At 47.6% G+C, this 18,873-nt stretch overlaps 1 protein-coding gene and 1 non-coding gene across 10 annotated transcripts in view; one reads left to right on the top strand and one right to left on the bottom strand.

Moving 5' to 3' along the window:
• Positions 1-848: 848 nt before the first annotated feature.
• On the bottom strand, positions 849-922 carry TRNAI-AAU (transfer RNA isoleucine (anticodon AAU)). Its single transcript has one exon. It is a non-coding gene; the product is annotated as a tRNA-Ile (tRNA).
• An 11,885-nt stretch (positions 923-12,807) lies between these two features.
• MOK (MOK protein kinase) overlaps positions 12,808-18,873 on the top strand; it is an 89,288-nt gene continuing 83,222 nt past the window's right edge. For 4 of the 9 annotated variants that reach the window (XR_010137030.1, XM_054530569.2, XM_024231819.3 and 1 more), the window contains exon 1: positions 12,843-13,046. Coding sequence is in view for 7 of the 9 variants with exons in the window: in XM_054530569.2 (XP_054386544.1) it covers positions 13,040-13,046 (7 nt within the window). In the remaining 2 variants the exon portion in view is untranslated. Of the gene's footprint in view, positions 13,047-13,162; positions 13,335-18,873 lie in introns of those variants that run through there. The other 5 variants (XM_024231817.3, XM_024231816.3, XM_024231821.3 and 2 more) reach the window with 5 other exon arrangements.

Here is an 18,873-nt window from a genome sequence, read left to right as displayed (position 1 = left end):
GAATTTTCAAAAACAGGTGGAGCCCTTGCCGGATCCTGACATAAAATGGCATCAACCTTATACAACCGGCTTTTGTTCAACTGAGCACACCTGACCACCCTAGAAACTTGAACCGAGTGAGAAATTCATCCACTTGCTCTGGCTGCAAAATGTAGAACCAAGAGGAAGAAATGTGAAGCCTAAGATGTCTCTGAAAAGAAAAGAGGGGGGAAAAAAAGCAAGAGAAGGTTTCCAGAGGCTTCCACAACCTGAACGCCTCACTAAAAACATGGCAGTCATCTAGTGGCTGGTCACTGTCTCCAGCGGGTTGGGGTTTGTGTCTCACCGTTTTGCTCCCAGCCTAGAACAGTGCTGGGCATGCAGTAGCTCTCCATATGCATCTGTGGAATGCATTCATTCCAGACCTGGATATTCAAGACTTCCCCGCAAGGGGGCCCAGGGAACACTAGGCGGTGATATCTGGGAGCACCTGTCTTCACTGGGCGGTTCCTCCAGGCCAGACGCAGCCTCAGGAAACGTGGGGGGTGGGGGCGGGGGATGTGCATCGGTTTGGATGTCCAGAGTGTCCTTTAAAACGACAAAAGTAAAAGGCCTAACCAATGGCATTCTAAAACAGACCCTTCAGGTGGCGGCGCGGGGACTCGGGGTGAGGAGCCACCGCCCCAGCGCGCGCTGAGTTCCTCCCGCTCTCTCCAGCAGGTAGCCTTGGACAACCTCTGGGCCCAGTCCAAAAGATTCCGCAATTCTCTCCTGCCTGCACACCGGTTACAGTATCAGAAAGGAACATTTTTAAAAATAGTTGCAAAAGGAGTTCGGGGGGGGAAAACCAAGAAAAAGAGAAGCTGGACTGGCCCGTACGGGGATCGAACCCGCGACCTTGGCGTTATTAGCACCACGCTCTAACCAACTGAGCTAACCGGCCGCCTGATAGTGAGCCCCCCACGGGAGCGCCTAAGAGGGCTCCAAGCCCGCGCCCGCCCCCTAGCGACTCCCTGCCGAGCCCGCGCCGCTGGCTGCATTCCGCTTTCGCCACAGCCGTGACTTTCGACCTCTTCACAGGCATCCCCATTGGCCCGATGCAGAAACTAAGATCTAGGGGACTTCAAGGAGAAGGGAGGCGGCTCCCTACAGCGAAGGCGGCTTTTTTTCACAGGGAAAATGCAAATTGCACATGGGAGGCTTAGCTCCGCAGTGAGAAGGTTTTCAAACATGCCAACTCAATGTTGTTTTTATCTCCGAGAATCCTGCAGCGTGGAAACTTCGTGTAACAGAGGCCTTTAGCATGGTTAAATCAAGCTTGGAAAATACCGAAAACCGGACAAAAGAACCACCGAATTCCCTATCGCCCAATAAACAAGGGCCGCTGGGGTCTTGGCTTCCTTCTTACTGGTTTTTTTCCTATAGTACACGTGTTTATATATATAATATATATATATATATATTTATACACACACATACACACACACACACACACACACGGAATCCGAAGCCTTGTATGAAGCAGTCTTTTTTTTTTTTTTTTTGAGACGGAATCTCCCTCTGTCGCCCAGGCTGGAGTGCAGTGGCGCGATTTCGGCTCAATGAAGCAGTCTATTTTTTATCTTTTTTTTTGCATTTAATATTCTAGAATAAGCATATCCCTAAACAATTGCAAATGTCATTTTAAATGATTCCTCAGTGTTTCATTGAGTGGACAAACCACCATGGCTTTCTCCTTTTTTTTTTTTTTTTTTTTTAGTGTCGTTAAAAATGTTTTCATTTTGCTCTCTCTCTTGTTAACTGAGCACATAAATAAATCACATGGTACAGGTAGAAGGGTTGAAACAGCCACTGGGTGGGCAACGATGGTACCCACCCCTAAAAGCATAGGATCTGTATGCAAAAAAAGAGAGAGAGAAAGAAAAGCCTGGGAAGACAAACCACCACCGTGTCCACCACCCAGCCTGCATGTCCCAGAGGCCTGCTGTTTTCCTACAGGGCCTGACTATGGTGTGCTGCGTGGCCCTCCCACTCCAGGAGCACCAGCTTTTTTTTTTTTTTTTTTTTTTTTGAGACAGAGTCTCGCTCTGTCGCCCAGAGCTGGAGTCCAGTGGTGCAATCTCAGCTCACTGCAACCTCTGCCTCCTGGGTTCAAACGATTCTCCTGCCTCAGCCTCCCAAGTAGCTGGGACTACAGGCACGTGCCATGTCCGGTTACTGTGTGTGTGTGTGTGTGTGTGTGTGTGTATTTTTAGTAGAGATGGGGTTTCACCATGTTGGCCAGGCTGGTCTTGAACTCCTAACCTCAGGTGATCCGCCTGCCTCGGCCTCCCAGAGTGCTAGGATTACAGGCGTGAGCCATCGCATCCGGCCAGCTTTTTAACATTATACATTCTGCTCTGTTTACTCCACTAAACTGCTTGGACTGAGGTATCGTCAGGGTTCTATGTCACAAGCAGCAGAAACCGAGTCTAGCTGATTCGAACACATTTTATGTAAAGGATGTTAGGTAGGTCACCCTCCACGAGCAAGGCTAGAGGACCAGGTTTAGAAAAACGGACACTCAGTGAAGACATACTCATTCAGCCCGGCAGTGCCCTGGCCCCCAATCAGCTGTGAGTCGAAGAAACCTAATCCCTATCCTGATGGAGCTCACCGCATAACAAGGAAGGCGGATATTATAGGGAACGGAGAAGATTAGGTGGTGTGCTGGGAGGCTGGGCAAGCGTCCTGAAGTCTGGAGCACTTTACTGTGTCCAAAGGACAAAGATGGATGAGCAGGCCAAAGGGGTAAATCCCTCTCACAGAGCACTGGTGGGAGTGCAGGCATCCTGTGCATTTTGCTTACAGCTGAATGAATGTCCAGAACCTAGCACGCTCTCTGGCATAGCAATAGGTAAGAGTCACATGGGTTTAAAACAGTCAGATCAAGTCATTTCTCTGTTCACACTCTCTCCTTTTGTCGCAGCCCTAACAGGCCTGCCAAATTTAGCAAATATAGATCAAGATGCCGGGTTAAAATTGAATTGCAAAAGGACAATGAAGCATTTTTTTTAGTGTAAGTATGTCCCACGCCATATTTGGGACATACTTACACTAAAAGAATATATGTGCTGTATCTGACAACCCTACGCCCAGGGTAACATCCCGTTGAAAGACACCACCGGACCTGCGCCTTTCCCGTCTGCCCTCCTGCACCCCTGCCCGGCTTCCTCCCTGGCCCTTGCTCCTGTGCTGGGGCTTTCGCGCTTCTGTTCCTCTTCCTGGACCACTCTTCCTGCAGACAGTGTCAAAGCTCCTCCTCCTCGTCGTGGTTGCTGCTTAAATGTCACTTACTCAGCGAGGTTTACCCGATGCCCCCATTTGCAATCGCAACCCGCACCCAGGATCCCTGCGGTTCCCGGCCCGACCCCCCTCCATCGCTTATTCCCGCTGCTAATCGTCGGCCTCCCACCGCTAGAGCGAACTCCAGGGGCAGTGGGCTCTATTTTACCAGCACCTAAACAGTGCTTGGCACACAGCGGGTGGTCAGTCCAGGTCTCCTGAAGGAAGCCGAATTGATCGACCCTTGTGGGTGCAACCGTGGCATTCCCGGGACTTCAAGCCACGCGTCCCGAGTGGGCGGAGTGGACGGGGTGCCTCGGGGCCGGGGCGCCGTGACTGACGTCAGCCGCTAGAGGGCACCTGAGACCTGCGCCGTCAGCTCCGAACCCAGGCTTAGGGCGCCCCACGTGCAGCTGTAGGGCCGGCGCCGGCGAGCAGTTTTCTTTCCTCCTCTGGACCTCTCCCTCCACTTCTCACCCCGTCTTAGAGCTCTTCTTAGACAAACAAACCCTAATTTTCATTCTCTGAGTGACGAAAACACTAATCTACATACTTTCAGAATTAAGTGTTACAGAATACCATTCGGGCTTGTTTTCTTGCTTTTGTTTTTGTTTTTGAGACGGAGTCTCGCTGTTGTCGCCCAGGATGGAGCGCAGTGGCGCGATTTCGGCTCACTGCAACCTCCGCCTTGTATTTGTTTTTTGTTTTTTTAATGTGGGGCGGGGGGCCCATGTGCATTTTAAATAATCCATTTTCTTTAAATTCAACTTACGAAATGTTTCATTCTGTTTATAAGTTGGAACCTGTGGTCTGACAGTAACGACCCGCTGTGTTAGTTTCCCAGGTCGGCCACAGCAGAGGATTCTAAGGTAGGTGGCCACACAACAGAATATATGGCCTCACCGTTCTAGTAGGCAGACGTCCAAAGTCAGGGTGTCGGGAAGGTCGCTTCCTTCGGAGGCTCCCACGGAGACCGCCCCAGGCTGTCTTCTGGCTTCTGGTGGATTTCGGGCCAACTTTGGCCTCCCTTCGCTTGTAGAAGCTTCACCCTGGTCTCTGCCGGCATCTTCACATACTGTTCTCCCTGTGTGTCCCTGTGTCCAAATCTCCCCTTTTGTGTAGACGACAGTCATAATGGACTAAAGCCACCCTGAAGACCTTTTTTTTTTTTTTTTAGACGGAGTTTCCCTCTTGTTGCCCAGGCTGGAGTGCAATGGCGCGATCTTGGCTCGGCTCACTGCAACCTCCGCCTCCCGGGTTCAAGCGATTCTCCTGCCTCAGCCTCCTGAGTAGCTGGGATTACAGGCATTCGCCACCACGCCCGGCTAATTTTGTCTTTTTAGTAGAGATGGGGTTTCACCATGTTGGCCAGCCTGGTCTTGAAGTCGTGACCTCAAGTGATACACCTGCCTTGGCCTGGAAGCACGTACATTATTGCGAAGTTTTGACAAAGTCTCAAAAGTCTTTTTTCTTGTTTTTGAGATGGAGTTTCGCTCTTGCCACCCAGGCAGGAGTGCAATGGCGTGATCTTGGCTCACTGCAACCTCTGCCTCCTAGGTTCAAGCAATTCTCCTGCCTCAGCCTCCCAAGGAACTGGGATTACAAGCGCCCACCACCATGCCCAGCTAATTTTTGTATTTTTGGTAGAGACGGGGTTTCACCATGTTGGCCAGGCTGATCTTGAACTCCTGACCTCAGGTGATTTGCTCGCCTCAGTCTCCCAAAGTGCCGGGATTTTGGGCGTGAGCCACCTCGCCAGGCCCAAAGTCTTTGTTAGATGTAAGAAAGAGCAGTAGAAGGCCAGGCGCAGTGGCTCACACCTGTCATCTCAGCACGTTGAGAGGCCTTGGCGAGCAGATCGCTTTAGCCTAGGAGTTTGAGACCAGCCTGGACAACTTGGAGAAACTCCGTCTCTCTCAAAAATAAATAAATAAATAAATATAATAATAGGCTGGGCGTGGTGACTCACGCCTGTAATCCCAGCACTTTGGGAGGCAGAGGCGGGCAGATCACCTTTGGTCAGGAGTTCAAGACCAGCCTGGCCAATGTGGTGAAACCCTGTCTCTACAAAAATACAAAAATTAGCTGGGCGTGATGGCGGGCGCCTGTAATCCCAGCTACTCGGGAGGCTGAGGCGGGAGAATCGCTTGAACCCGGGAGGTGGAGGTTGTAGTGAGCCGAGATGGCACCACTACACTCCAGCCTGGGCAACAGAGCAAGACTCCATCTCAAAAAAAAAAAATAGCAATAATAATAATAAGCAGTAGAAGACGGGGAACTGGAAGCCACGAACTAGGATCCAAGCCCGGGGGAGCCAGCAGCAAGTGAGGAACCTTGGCAAACAAAGCCCTTTTCCTCTCTGGGTCTCCAAGAACAGGCCACATGGCTTCTATAAACTCAAGTAAGCAAGGATTCTCTCTCACCAGCCCGTTTAATTTTATCAAGAGTTAAAGGTTGTCCTGGATCCTCAATAGTCATTTAAAATTGGGCTTGCCCCTGCCAGAAAGGAATGACAGAGCAGGTGAAAAGTGGCAGGTGGCATTGCTTCTTGATTATCCAACAAGTATGTATGTATGTATGTATGTATGTATGTATGTATGTATGTATTTATTTATTTATTTATTTATTGAGACTGAGTTTCCCTCCTGTTGCCCAGGCTGGAGTGCAATGGCACAATCCCAGTTCACTGCAACCTCCACCTCCCGGGTTCAAGAGATTCTCCTGCCCCAGCCTCCCGAGTAGCTGGGATTACAGGCATGTGCCACCACGCCTGGCTAATTTTGTATTTTTAGTAGAAATGGGGTTTCTCCGTGTTGGTCAGGCTGGTGTCAAACTCCCGACCTCAGGTGATCCTCCAGCCTTGGCCTCCCAAAGTGCTGGGATTGCAGGCATGAGCCACTGTACCTGGCCCCAACAAGTATTTATTGAGCAACTGCTCTGTGCCAGGCCCTGTGTTAGACTTTGAGTAAAAATCAATAAGCATTTGTAGAGTATTCATCATGGACACATGGACACCTCATTTAACCATTTTTTTTTTGGTGACCAAGTTTTGCTCTTGTTGCCCACGCTCGAATGCCATAGCACGATGTTGGCTCACTGCAATCTCTGCCTCCAGGATTCAAGCGATTCGCTTGCCTCAGCCTCTCAAATAGCTGGGAATACAGATGTGTGCCACCATGCCCAGCTAGTTTTTTGTGTATTTTTAGTGGAGATGGGGTTTCACCTTGTTGGCCAGGCTGGTCTCGAACTCCTGACCTCAGGTGATCCACCTGCCTCGGCCTCCAAAAGTGCTGGGATTACAGGCTTGAGCCACCATGCCCGGCCTTCTACTACCTTTTGTAGTGGGTTTTGTTTTTTTTTTTTTTGAGATGAAGTCTTGCTCTGTTGCCCAGGCTGGAGTGCAGTGGTGTGATCTCAGCTCACTGCAACCTCCACCTCCTGGGTTTGAATGATTCTCCTGCCTCAGCCTCCCAAGTAGCTAGGATTACAGGCACCCACCACCATGCCTGGCTAATTTTTATATTTTTAGTAGAGACAGGGTTTCACCATGTTGGCCAGGCTGGTCTTGAACTTCGTCTGAAAAAACTGTCTCAAAAAAAAAAAAAAAAAAGGCTCACCGGAACCTCCGCCTCCCGGGTTCAAGCCATTCTTGAACCTCAAGCAATCCGCCCGCCTCGGCCTCCCAGAGTGCTGGGATTACAGACGTGAGCCACTGCGCCCAGCCTGTAGTGGATATTTTTATCCCTACTTTACAAAAACAAGAAAACAGTGGTACTACAACTTGGCAGGAGTTACATAGTATGAGTCTCTCTCCTACCACTTTAAGAGCTGAATTTTAAGGCCAGGTGCTGTGGCTCATGCCTGTAATCCCAGCACTTTGGGAGGCAGAGGCGGGCAGATCACGAGGTCAGGAGTTCAAGACTCAGCCTGACCAATACGGTGAAACCCCTGTCTCTACTAAAAATACAAAAATTAGCTGGGTGTGGTGGTGGGCGCCTGTAATCCCAGCTACTCCGGAGGCTGAGGCAAAGAATGGCTTGAACCTGGGAGGCAGAACGGTGAGCCTTTTTCTTTTCTTTTCTTTTTTTTTTTTTTGAGACGGAGTTTCGCTTTTGTTGCCTAGGCTGGAGTGCGATGGCGCGATCTCGGCTCACTGCAACTTCCACCTCCCGGGTTCAAGCCGTTCTCCTGCCTCAGCCTCCTGAGTTGCTGGGATTACAGGCATGTGCCGCCATGCCCGGTTAAGTTTGTATTTTTAGTAGAGACGAGGTTTTTCCATGTTGGTCAGGCTGGTGTTGCATTCCCGACCTCGGGTGATCCGCCCTCCTTGGCCTCCCAAAGTGCTGGGATTACAGGTGTGACCCGCTGCGCCCAGCCTTCTTTTGTTTTCTTTCTTTTTTTTCTTCTTTTCTTTTCTTTCTTTTTTTTTTTTTTTGAGAAAGGGTCTGGCTCTGTCACCCAGGCTGAAGGGCAGTGGCACCATCTCGGTTTCCTGCAGCCTCTGCCTCCCAGGCTCAAATGGTCCTCCCACCTCAGAATCCTGAGCAGCTGGGACTACAGGCATGCACCACCATGCCCAGTTAAGTTTTGCTTTTTTTTTTTTTTTTTTTTTTTGAGACAGAGTCTCGCTCTGTTGCCCAGGCTGGAGTGCAGTGGTTTCATCTTGGCTCACTGCAACCTCTGCCTCCCGGGTTCAAGCAATTCTCTGCCTCAGAGTAGCCGGGATTACAGGTGCCCACCACCACACCTGGCTAATTTTTTTGTAGTTTTAGTAGAGACAGGGTTTTACCATCTTGGCCAGGCTGGTCTTGAACTCCTGACTTTGTGATCCGCTGGCCTCAGCCTCCCAAAGTGCTGGGATTACAGGCATGAGCCACCACGCCTGGCCAATTTTTATATTTTTTGTATTATTATTGTTATTTTTTGAGACAATGGCTCTCTCCTGTTGCCAGGCTGGAGGTCAGTGGTGCAAACATGGCTTATTGCAGCCACGACTTCCCAGGCTCAGGTGATTCTCCCACTTTAGGCTTCTGAGTAGCTGGGACTGCAGGCACCTGCCACCAAGCCCAGCTAATTTTTTGTATTTTTGGTAGATAAGGGGTTTCACCATGCTGCCTTGGCTGGTCTCGAACCCCTGAGCTCAAACCATCTGCTTGCCTCAGCCTCCTAAAGTGCTGGGATTACAGGTGTGAGCCACTATTCCTGGCCAGGAAACCTTTTCTTACACTTAAAAAACTCTAAATATATTTCTTTGAGTTCCTTTTTCTCAGAAACCTACACAGACTTCTTCGTAGACTGAATTTTACCTATTTTTGCATCCACACTAGACCAGGATCTAATTTCTAGAGTGCTTGGTTAACTACCATCCCTCATGTTAATTTCAGTGGCTAATGTTTTTGCTCCTCCTTATTTAATATCCTTGTTCAAGCTTAGTTTTCCCTGAGATATGTTTTTTATTTTACAAAATCAATCTAATTTCTAATATCTTTAGGTAGATTTGCGTTTTACCCACTTTAACAGTGTTAACACGTTTGAAATGTCTGTCATCCCTAGCTTTTCTGACTTGTTTCCTGGTTTGAACCTTAATTCAGATGCTCAGCAGAAGGAAATAGGTTGTCTGCTAAACACAGCCACATGGCTGAATCCCTTAACATTGGCAAATAGGGAAAAACTAATGCTAGAATATGGGATGAACAGTCTGAGGAAGTTTTAGAATGATTCGAAAAGCTCAAGTGGTTATAATTAGGTAGTGTTCATACAGTTTTAAAAGCAGAGCTCTGGGGCTGGGCGCGGTGGCTCACGCCTGTAATCCCAGCACTTTGGGAGGCTGAGGCAGGTGAATCACCTGAGGTCAGGAGTTCGAGACCACCCTGACCAATATGGTGAAACCCCATCTCTACTAAAAATACAAAAATGCCAGGTGTGGTGGCACGTGCCTGTAGTCTCAGCTACTTGGAAGGCTGAGACAGGAGAATTGCTTGAACCTGGGAGGCAGAGGTTGCAGTGAGCCGAGATGAAGCCACTGTACTCCAGGCTGCGTGACAGAGCGAGACTCTGACTCAAAAAAAAAAAATTAAATAAAAAAAATTAAAAAAAGCGGAGCTCTGAGATGCATGGTGGTTCCATTTCACAAGCGTTTCCTAAGCGTGTAATATGTGCTGAGCTCGTGGCTCTGGGTGAGCTGGGCAGGTGAGAGGCTTGGGGTGAAGACCCTCTCTGGAGGAGTTCACAGCCTGGTGCTTCTTACTTATCTGTCCATTCAGGGCTGGAGTGGCCCAGCTAGGCAGGTGCTGAGGCCACCCTGCAGAAGCCTGAGCAGGCTGACCCCTCCGCTGATGTTTGAGCGTGTTTACCACAGGAAGAGAAGCTCCTCAGCAATTGTTCCTTCTTTTCAAAGCAGCATTTCCTATTTCATTTAGAATTAAAGAAAGAATAATGAATTCTCTAGGCCAGTGGTTTTCAAAATATGGCCACTGGTGCAGCATCATCTGGAATTTTGCTAGAGCTGCAAATTATCCCCCACTCCAGACTCACAGATTTAGAAATAATGGGGGCGGAAATCCCTGATCGAATGGAACATTCTGGAGTTCGTCCCCTCACCCAACCTTAAGATGCACTTGGAACAAGGGTGCTCAGCCAGAGGGGCAGGTGAGGCCGCAAGTCCAGCTGCCCCTGTTCACCTAGGTAAGCACATAGACTGTGTCTACCCACTGGGGGCACCTTGCTCTAAATCATCTGCCCGATCAGGACCAACATGGTCTCTACAATTTCACTTCTGAGAACCACTTGTCCACGATGAAGGTAAGCAGAAAATCCATCAGCACCTAGTGAATTGGGAAACAATGGGGCTCTCACTTGCTAAATGCATTCACCTGTTCACCTATTTAATACACTCTGCCCTGCAAGGTAGAGAAAAGACAGATGAGGGGCCCAAGGAACTTAGAACCCACCTGGTTAGAAGAAACTAACATGCAAGAGACAGGGATAGAAAGATAAATGTGACATAAGGGCAAGCCCCCAAATAAGAAAGAACACAAGAGGAGAAGAAGGGATAGATCAAATCCTAGTGGTCTGGAGAGATTAGATGTGGCTTCTCAAAGCCAACAAAGATGGCACCACCAACAATAATACACCAGCAATAATCACTATTTATTTTTTCAACTTTTTTATTGAGAGAAAATTTACATAACATAAAATTCGCCATTGTAACCATTTATTTATTTATTATTTTTTGAGATGGAGTCTTGCTCTGTCGCCCAGACTGGAGTGTAGTGGCACGATCTCAGCTCACTGTAGCCTCCACCTCCTGGGTTCAAGTGATTCTCCCGCCTCAGCCTCCTGAGTAGCTGGGATTACAGGAGCACATCACCACACCTGGCTAATTTTTGTATTTTTAGTAGTGACAGGGTTTCACCATGTTGGTTGGCCGGCTGGTCTCGAATTCCTGACCTCAGTTGGTCCATCCTCCTCGGCCTCCCAAAGTGCTGGGATTATAGGTGTGAGCCACCACGCCTGGCTTGTTTTGTATTTTTTTATTTGCTTTTTTAGATGGAGGCTCACTCTGTTGCCCAGGCTGGAGTGCAGTGGCGCAGTCTTGGCTCACTGCAACCTCCACCTCCCGGGTTCAAGCAATTCTCTGCCTCAGCCTCCCGAGTAGCTGGGATTACAGGTGCCTGCCACCACGCCCGGCTCATTTTTTTATTTTCAGTAGAGATGGGGTTTCATCATCTTGGCTAGGCCAGTCTTGAACTCCTGACCTGGGGATCCACCCGCCTTGGCCTCCCAAAGTGCTGGGATTACAGGCATGAGCCACTGTGCCCAGCCGTTTTGTATTTTTTTAGTAGAGACGGGGTTTCCCCCATGTTGGCCAGGCTGGTCTCGAACTCCTGGACTCAAGTGATCTGCCTGCCTCGGCCTCCCAACGTGCTGGGATTGCAGGCGTGAGCCACCGCGACCGGCCGCTTTCTCTTTCTTTCGAGACAGGGTCTTGCTTTGTCACCCAGGCTGGAGTGCAGTGGTGCTATCATAGCTCACTGAGCCTAGAACTCCTGGTCTCAAGGGATCCCTCCGCCTTATTCTTCTGAATAGTTGGGTTTACAGGCATGTGCCACCGTGCCTGGCTATTTTTTTTTTTTTTTTTGGAGTCTCTTGCTCTGTCGCCCAGGCTGGAGTGCGGGTGGTGCAATCTCGGCTCACTGCGAGCTCTGCCTCCAGGGTTGACGCCATTCTCTTGCCTCAGCCCCCGGAGTAGCTGGGACTACAGCGCCCGCCACTACGCCCAACTAATTTTTTTTGTATTTTTAGTAGAGACGGGGTTTCACCGTGTTAGCCAGGATGGTCTCGATTTCCTGACCTCGTGATCTGCCCGCCTTGGCCTCCCAAAGTGCTGGATTACAGGTGTGAGCCACCATGCCCGGAGGTTTTTTTTTTTTTTTTTTTTTTTTTTTTTTTTAAGTAGGGAAGTGAGTTTTCTCTATGTTGCCCGGGCTGGTCTTGAATTTCTGGCCTCAAGCGATCCTCTTGCCCCGGCCTTCCAAAGTGCTGGGATTACAGGTGTGAGCCACCACACCTGGCAAATTCAGTCTTAAACCAATTTTCTGAGGCTTTGTTTTGGCAAGGCTACTTATCTGTTTTAAAAATAAACGATGTATTTTAGTAAAAGGAAAAAAAAATGGAAGGAGGAAAAAACAGGGTTTCGATCTCATGGAATAATTATGAGGCTAATCTAATGAGCTTCATAAAATACTATACCCATACATAGTATGGTTGTTATTTTATTGTTTTGTCAGGGTCCAGAGAACTAGGCCACTGTGTTGCTTAGGCACCGTGTCTGCACATAGTTCATTCCGGTGTACATTCATTCATCTTTACACTAGAATGTTAGTTTCAAGAACTCAGTCACCTCGTCTACGTTGTCCTTTAATCCCCAATGCCTGCGACAGTTCCTGGGGCAAAAACAAATGCTTGTTGAATTAAAAAGAAAAACTGGGCCGGGCGTGGTGGCTCACGCCTGTAATCCCAGCACTTCGGGAGGCCGAGGCAGGCGGACCACCTGAGGTCAGGAGTTCGAGACCATCCTAACATGGTGAAACCCCGTCTCTACTAAAAATACAAAAACATTAGCCGGGTGTAGTGGTGGGCGCCTGTAATCCCAGCTACTTGGGAGGCTGAGGCAGGAGAATCGCTTGAAGCTGGGAGGCGGAGGTTGCAGTGAGCCGAGATCACGCCATTGCACCCCAACCTGGGCAACAGAGCGAGATTCTGTCTCAAGAAAAAAAAATTCGTGTAGAAGCTCCCAAGCCCAATTAAAGCTCAAAGCTATCGTCCACGTAGTGGGTTCCAAATCGCTAAGTTCCCAGGACAGCAGGGAGACAGAGCCGAGCGAAGGTAGCCTGTGTGCAAAGGCGGGGAATTACACAGTATTTACATGGAAGCGGAGGAGAGGTTGCTTAGCAACCGGGCTGAGCGGACGGGCTGCACTGCGCACGCGTACACGGGCGGGGCATCTTGCGCATGCGCAGGCGACAGCGCGTGGCGTTCAGGGCCTGACGGTTGCTAGGGTGACAGGGACACAACATGGCGGCGGGATCCCTAATGCTCTCCTTCGAGGGACCACCACGGAGATCCTAGTGCGGGACCCCGCCTCAGGGAAGTGGAAAGCAGGGGGACAACCTTCCTGCCTCTTTCTTTTCCGTCCAGTGTCGGCAAGGGGTTGTCACCGGCTTCCGCATCCAAGATGAAGAGTGAGTGGGGCCGGGGAGGGGGGCAGGGACTGGAGAGCGAGTGGCGGGGGAGGGAGGGACTGGGGGAGCTTGAGGAGCTTGAGGGGCCTGTGGGGCCGGCGCGGCCGGGCGTCGTCGCCTTCTGCCGTGGCTCGGCAGGCCCGGGAGGCTCCGCATGTGGGCCCCGAATCCCCCTCGGCTGTGAGAAGCCGGTGTCCCTGGGGGAAGCTCGAGGGGTTGGGGCTAGGTTGGGAACTTTGGGGTCTCGGAGAGCCGACTCGAGTCCTGCTCAGGCATATTTTGCTGCAGGTGCGTGGTTCTTACATTGGAGTTTAGGGAGTTGAGTGTGATTCATTTTATTTTATTTTAAATGCTGGCTTGAACCTGACACTCTTTCCTGAACATTCGGCAGAAAACGGGGGAGCGCTTACAGCGTGGCTCCCTGCCTTTTCATGATACTGGTTTAGTGTCCAATTGAGAGGAAAGCTGGGCTGTGTGTTTTATTTTATTTTTTGGGTCAAGCAGTAGTGTTTTATAGGAACCACTTTTTAGTAGTAATTTTGAAGCAACCTTTTAGTTAAAAGCTGTTACTTCAAAGTTGGGAAATGAGGTAGTCATTCTAGAAAATGTAAGGGGTAAAAAATTTTCTTTAGTAGGATTTGTGGATTATTGACAATCCAAGTGCAACCAGCTAGAATGATGTTTTTTAAATTATTATTACTGTACAGATATAATTGTTTATGGTTGTGAACCAGAGGTGCAGTAAAAATTCAGACCTTTGCTGTGAAAATATTATGTTAGGAGTAGTTATAATGTTAAATTTGCATTGTATCCTAATTGTCAATGGTGTACGTTGCATAACATTTAAAATAATTCATCTCATTCACCCTTTACAAGGCATTTTTATTTTTATTTTATTTTGTTGGATATTGTTTAATGTTTACCTTTTTCATTAATGCACTACAAAACTGTAGTTAGAATCCAAGGTCTACAAAAGACTTTACACTTTTACTTACAGTGCAGACTATGATACTGCACATATTTTGTACTATATTCATTTTTTTCTTCCCATCTGTTTGTTTTGAAAATTTTCAGATGTACAGGAAAGTTGCAAGAGCAGTACATTGAATATTTATAAACCCGTCCTTCACTTAGATGCACCATTTTGCCTTATTTTTGTGTGCTCACTTTCGCTCTGGTGTTTTCTCTCTCCCATTTATGTATATATTTTCACTGGACCTTTCAAGAGTTAGTTGTAGACTACTAATAATTCACCACTTCTTTCAGCAGTTATCTGCCAAGAACAAGGATATTCTCCTACATCATCACATTACAAATAACACATTTAGAAAATTTAACAGTGATACAATACTCTGATATACAGTCCATATTTCAGTTTTTCCATTTATCTCAATAACATGTTATAGTTGTTTATATTTTTTCTGTCCAATCAAGAATCACAAATTGTATTCTGTTGTCATATCTCTTTGGTCTCTTTTAATATGGTGTCCCTGCCTTTTGTGTCTTTCATGACAATGATATTTTCATTTTTATTTGGCTGTCCTCTGTAGGCCAAATGACATTTTTAAAGAATCCAGCCCAGTGTTTTGCAGAATATCTCTCAATTTGGATTTGTCTGATTGTCGCCTCATAATTAGCTTCAGCTTAAATGTTTTTACCAGGAATATGTGAGAGGCAACATTGTGTCTCTGTCAGTGTGGCCCTTCCAGAGTGCCTGACGTCAGTTCATTGCCGTTTTGCTGAAGTTAGATTTGATCATTTGGTTTATCTATCTACCTTCTTTTTCTCTTAGACTTTTTTTTTTTTTTTTGACAGGGTCTCTCTGTGTCACCCTGGCTGGAGTGCAGAGGTGCAATCTTGGCTCACTGCAACCTTTGCCTCCCGGGTTCAAGTGATTCTCCCACCTCAGCCTCCCAAGTAGCTGAGATTACAGGTGTGCACCACCACGCCCAGCTAACTTGTATTTTTTGGTAGAGACGGGGTTTCAACATGTTGGCCAGGCTGGTCTCAAACTCCTGACGTCAAGCGATCCACCCGCCTAAGCCTCCCAAAGTATTGGAATTACAGACGAGAGCCACTGTGCCTGGCCTTCCTCTTAGACTCTTCATACCCCACTACCTAGAGGCATCACTTCCAGTAATTTACTCTCTCTCTCTATATATATTATATATAAATATATAAATGTGTATTTCTCCCTTTTTAAAAAACTAATGTTAGCACTGCATGTGTATACCTATATAGAAATATGTACATGTGCTGGCTGGGCGCAGTGGCTCACACCTGTAATGCCAGCACTTTGGGAGGCCGAGGTGGGCGGATCATGAGTTCAGGAGATCAAGACCATCCTGGCTAACACGGTGAAACCCTGGCTCTACTAAAAATACAAAAAATTAGCCAGGCGTGGTGGCGGGCACCTGTAGTCCCAGCTACTCGGGAGGCTGAGTCAAGAGAATGGCGTGGACCTGGGAGGCAGAGCTTGCAGTGAGCCAAGATCGGGCCACTGTACTCCAGCCTGGGCAACAAAGCAAGAGACTCCGTCTCAAAAAAAAAAAAAAGAAAAGAAATATGTATATATGTGTATATATATATAAAATTTACATTTGTGGGCCGGGTGCAGTGGCTCACGCCTGTAATCGCAGCACTTTGAGAGGCTGAGGTGGGTGGATCACTTGAAGTCAGGAGTTTGAGACCAGCCTGGCCAACATGGTGAAACCCCGTCTCTACTAAAAATACAAAAATTAGTCAGGCGTGGTGGCAGGTGCCTCTAATCCCAGCTACTTGGGAGGCTGAGGCAGGGGAATCGCTTGAACCTCGCGGGGGTTGCAGTGAGCCGAGATCGCACTACTGCACTCTAGCCTGGGCAACAGAGCAAAAATAAAAATAAAAAATGCATATGTATGTATACATATAAAATTTACATTTATGGGGCGGGTGCAGTGGCTCACTCCTGTAATCCCAGCACTTCGGGACGCCGAGGTTGGCTGATCACTTGAGGTCAGGAGTTCGAGACCAGCCTGGCCAATGTGGTGAAACCCCGTCTCAACCAAAAAATACAAAAAAAAAAAAAAAAAAATCAAAACAAAACAAAATACACAAAAAATGTACATTTATGATTTACTTCTTGTAAACTTTTGTTTTTAAATTATATTTAGTATTGTTTGGTATGTTCTTTTAGATGGTCATTTTGGTAGTTTTCGGTTGCTTGGTTTAGTGGTGACATCTTTATTCTCCCTTTCTTCCTTCTACCTTAAAATCTACTCTAAGAATTATTGTAACCTTTTGTCCCCCTGGTTTACATCCTGATCATTAAATAAATGATTTAAAAATAGTTAACAATGGAGAGAATATTCCAGAACTTGAAATCACAGAGACAGAGTTATAGAAGTAGAATGATCAGGAAAAGTGAGTAATGGTGAAATTGGATCCATAGCTTGGGGTCAGAGTGGGGCTGGGAATGCTAGATTATTACAGGGGTCTGTCAGGATTTTCTAGGTATATTTTTGTACTTGTTTTCTAGGTGATGCCCATGTGTTTAGGGGTGTGTTGTTCTGTGGAGTATTCCTGTCCTTCTTTTTATTTGGCATCATTTGCAACAGTAGAGAGCAAAGAGTGACACAGTGCAGTTGATAAGAGCGTGGGCATTGGAACCGGGTGGGCATAGCAGCTTCAGGCATGTTACTTTTTCTTATACTGCTTTTCTTCATTGTTCCGGTTACCTATTGCTGCGTAACAGATCACTTCAATTTTGTGGCTTAAAGGAACAACAGTCTTTCTTGTAGTTCTTCAGGTTGCCTGGATTCAACTAGGCAGGTCTTACTGGAAGTCTCTCATGCACTCAGATGGTGGCTGGAGCTGAAGTCATCTTAAAAGTTTCTTTTTTATTTTGAGATGGAGTCTTGCTCTGTTGGCCAGGCTGGAATGAGTACAGTGGCACAATCTTGGCTCACTGCAACCTCTGCCTCCTGGGTTCAAGCGATTCTCCTGTCTCAGCCTCCTGAGTAGCTGGGATTTTAGGCGCACCACTACACCTGGCTAATTTTTGTATTTTGAGTAGAGACGGGGTTTCACCATGTTGGTCAGGCTGATCAAGAACTCCTGACCTCAGGTGATCCACCTGCCTTGGCCTTCCAAAGTGCTGAGATTACAGCTGTGAGCCAGTGTGCCCAGCCCACATTCATCTTTAAACAGGGATGATAATACCAATCACATAGCATTGTTTCAAAGATTAAGTGAAATCATCTATATAAAGCTGATAGCACAGTGTCTGGTACATGATAAATTGTGAATGAATTATTATTTGCTATTTCAGCGGATGGCAGGCAGGGATATAAAAAGGGAAAGAATGAAAACATCAGTCAGATCCTTACTTGGAAAAGTTTTCCCTTATCTAGTCTAGTTGAAGTACCACTCTTTTTTCCTGTCTGAACTTTCTTTTCTTTTCTTTTTTGTTTGAGATAGAGTCTGTTGCCTAGGCTGGAGTGCTGCGGTGTAGTCACAGCTCACGACAGCCTCCATCTCCTGGGCTCAGGCAATCCTCCCACCTCAGCCTCCTGAGTAGTTAGGACCACAGGCATGTGCCTCCTCGCCCAGCTAATTTTTTTTTTTTTTTTTTTTTTTTGGTGGAGATGGGGTTTTGCTGTGTTGCCCAGCCCAGGCTTTTTTTTTTTTTTTTTTTTTTTTTGAGATGGAGTCTTTCCCCGTCGCCTAGGCTGGAGTCCAATGGCATGATCTCAGCTCGCTGCAACCTCCACCTCCCGGGTTCAAGTGATTCTTCTGCCTCAGCCCCCCAAATAGCTGGGATTACAGGCGCCTGCCAACATACCTGGCTAATTTTTGTATTTTTAGGAGAGATTGGGTTTCACCATGCTGGCCAGGCTGGTCTCGAACTCCTGACCTCAGGCAATCTGCCCACCTTGGCCTCCCAAAGTGCTGGGATTACATGCGTGAGCCACTGCTCCTGGCTGCCCAGGTTTAAGTTTTTAATTGTTTACTAGAGTTGGGGGTCTCCCTACATTGCCCTGGCTGGTCTTGAACTCCTGGATTATAGGCATGAGCCACTGTGCCTGGTCCTGTCTCAACTTTTTAATGAATTATTCAAAACATACCTGTAAAAAGAGAAAAGTGGCCAGACATGGTGGCTCATGTCTGTAAACCCAGCACTTTGAGAGGCTGAGGCAAGAGATTTCTTAAATCCAGGAGTCTGAGACCAGCCTGGGCAACATGACGAGACTCTGTCTCTACTAAATAATTAAAAAATTGGCCAAGCATGGCAGTGCATGCCTGTGGTCCCAGGTACTCGGGAGGCTGAGGCAGGAGCATTGCTTGAACCCAAGAGTTTGAGGCTGTAGTGAGCTAGGATCACGCCACTGCTGTCCAGCGTGGATGTCAAAGGAAGACCCTGTTTCAAAAAAATAAAACAAAAACCCAGAGAAGTTACACTCCTAAGGCGGTAACAGTTTGCTATTGTATCATAGAGAATTTTTCTTTTTTTTTGTAGGTAGTCTCACTCTGTTGCCCAGGCTGGAGTGCAGTGGCATGATCTTGGCTCACTGCAACCTCTGCTTCCAGGGTTCAAGCAATTCTCATGCATCAGCCTCCCGAGTAGCTGGGATTATAGGTGCACACCACCACGCCTGGTTAATTTTTGTAGTTTTAGTAGAGATGGGATTTCACCATGTTGGCCAGGTTGGTCTCGAACTCCTGATCTCAGGTGATCTGCCCGCCTCAGCCTCCCAAAGTGCTGGGATTACAGGCATGAGCCACTGCGTCCGGCCCAGAGAGAATTTTTAAAAGTATCTGTTGTAATTACAATGAGGTTTAAGCTGTC

This window comes from Pongo abelii, chromosome 15, assembly GCF_028885655.2.
Source record: "Pongo abelii isolate AG06213 chromosome 15, NHGRI_mPonAbe1-v2.0_pri, whole genome shotgun sequence".
Classification (NCBI taxonomy): domain Eukaryota; kingdom Metazoa; phylum Chordata; class Mammalia; order Primates; family Hominidae; genus Pongo; species Pongo abelii.
Note: the sequence above shows the minus strand (reverse complement) of the source record. Positions and strands in the feature narration are given on the sequence as shown.